The sequence below is a fragment of the Sphaeroforma arctica genome (genome assembly GCF_001186125.1).
Source record: "Sphaeroforma arctica JP610 unplaced genomic scaffold supercont1.6390, whole genome shotgun sequence".
NCBI lineage: Eukaryota > Ichthyosporea > Ichthyophonida > Sphaeroforma > Sphaeroforma arctica.
In genome coordinates, this window is record NW_014034168.1 from 1 (window position 1) to 1,666 (window position 1,666).

Here is a 1,666-nt window from a genome sequence, read left to right on the forward strand (position 1 = left end):
TATTATATATATACGTATGTATATATATATATATATAACTTTGTATATATATATACATATATATGCGTGTCTGTGTGTGTGTGTGTGTGTGTGTGTGCCTGTTTCTGTTTCTGTCCCCGGTCTCTGTGTGTGTATTTATATATTTGTTTGTTTGTCTGTATATGCGTATGTATACATATAAATATATACGAAATCTTATCTCAATAGCGCATCCATCATATATTTTTCAACTCTATGCATGTATACTCTCGTCTAAATCTATATAATTGATCGGTTTCCTTGTTAGTTAAGGTAAGTGTAGTGGTGTCTGTGGGCTCGCAGATAAACATGATATGTGTTTTCAGATATCCTTTCCTTGACAGGGGGCCTACCTCCACTCCGTCACTCGTTATTTGTGTACTCATCCTTCATTCAACTCGATATCCTGCAGGAGAAATGGGATCTACAGAAAATAAAGCCTGGTTACAAGCAACTGATTGACAGTCGCACTCAGGTGCTAGGCACCTGGGACGATCATGACTACGGCCAGAATGATGGGGGACACGAATACTCTAATAAGTCTACCAGCCAAACCCAGTTTCTCAATTTCCTCGATGAACCAGAGGACAGTGTGAGGTGGCAGCGCGAGGGTGTATATGCATCGTATGCGTATGGGACGGTGACAGGCGCGTGCTCGTGATTCTTCTGGATGTGCGGTGGGTGAGCTCGATACCATGTATATATATATATATATGTGTGTGTGTGTGTGTGTGTGTGTGTGTGTGTGCCATACATATTTTCAGTCACTGGCCACGTTTGGCCAATAAAAATAGTTGAAATAGAATTGTACATCTTATTGGGGGGTGTATGCGGTTGATCTATGCTAGTTGACCTTACAAACCGGATCATCCCTCTTGCACCAGTCTTTCCACAATGACTATATCATAGGGTTTACGGTTTTGCATGTATTCATGCATTGTAGATAGGTGGCATACTTCAGTCTTTGAGTGGCAGTATCATGCAACAGCCTCGTATCGTGCACTTTATCGCACCTAATGTTCAACCCATGTGTCCCTTGCTCGTCCATGTACTGCTGTATCCCTACGTCGCGTATAGCAAGCAACAAGCAAGTGTTTGTTTGTTTTTAGTTCACATATAGAGGTTAACGTGATTTTCGGTGTATGTTGCCTGTTGTATTTGATGATCTTGCACACATACCTTCTTGAGTTATTCCAACCTGCAGCACACCCTCATGCTACATGCATTGTGTACGTGTTTTGCATCAATACACTATTACACGCTTTTTAACTTTTATGTGATCGTCTTGACTCTTATATTTGCATATGCTCTCCTCAAAGGCATTTCTATTGTGGTCATCTCCGCTGTGCTAATCACTTGAATGATCCTTCACATTTGGTATACACCTCTTGTTCAATGAGATCACTTCTCTTAGCTAAACACCACAAATGCTTCACTCGGTGGTACCCAATTGCAGATACCATTTCATCCGTGGTATAGACACTATCGATGATGCGGATTTGATTATAGACGACGTCTTGGGCGCAGACCAGTGGAAATGGCTGGAACTTCAATTACAGGATCCTGCACCCGTTAAACTAATCGGGTCGGGTATACAAGTGATTGCCAATACAATTCTGGGTAAGTTTAGGCCCATGTATATATATAT

The 1,666-nt window shown here is 41.3% G+C and overlaps 1 protein-coding gene across 1 annotated transcript; it reads left to right on the top strand.

The window, feature by feature from the left end:
• Positions 1 to 362: 362 nt before the first annotated feature.
• Positions 363 to 1,502, top strand: SARC_15595 (hypothetical protein; the record flags this gene model as incomplete). Its single annotated transcript, XM_014290287.1, has 2 exons — positions 363 to 695; positions 1,475 to 1,502. A coding segment is annotated over one exon (317 nt), but the record flags the coding sequence as incomplete, so codon positions are not given.
• Positions 1,503 to 1,666: the final 164 nt, after the last annotated feature.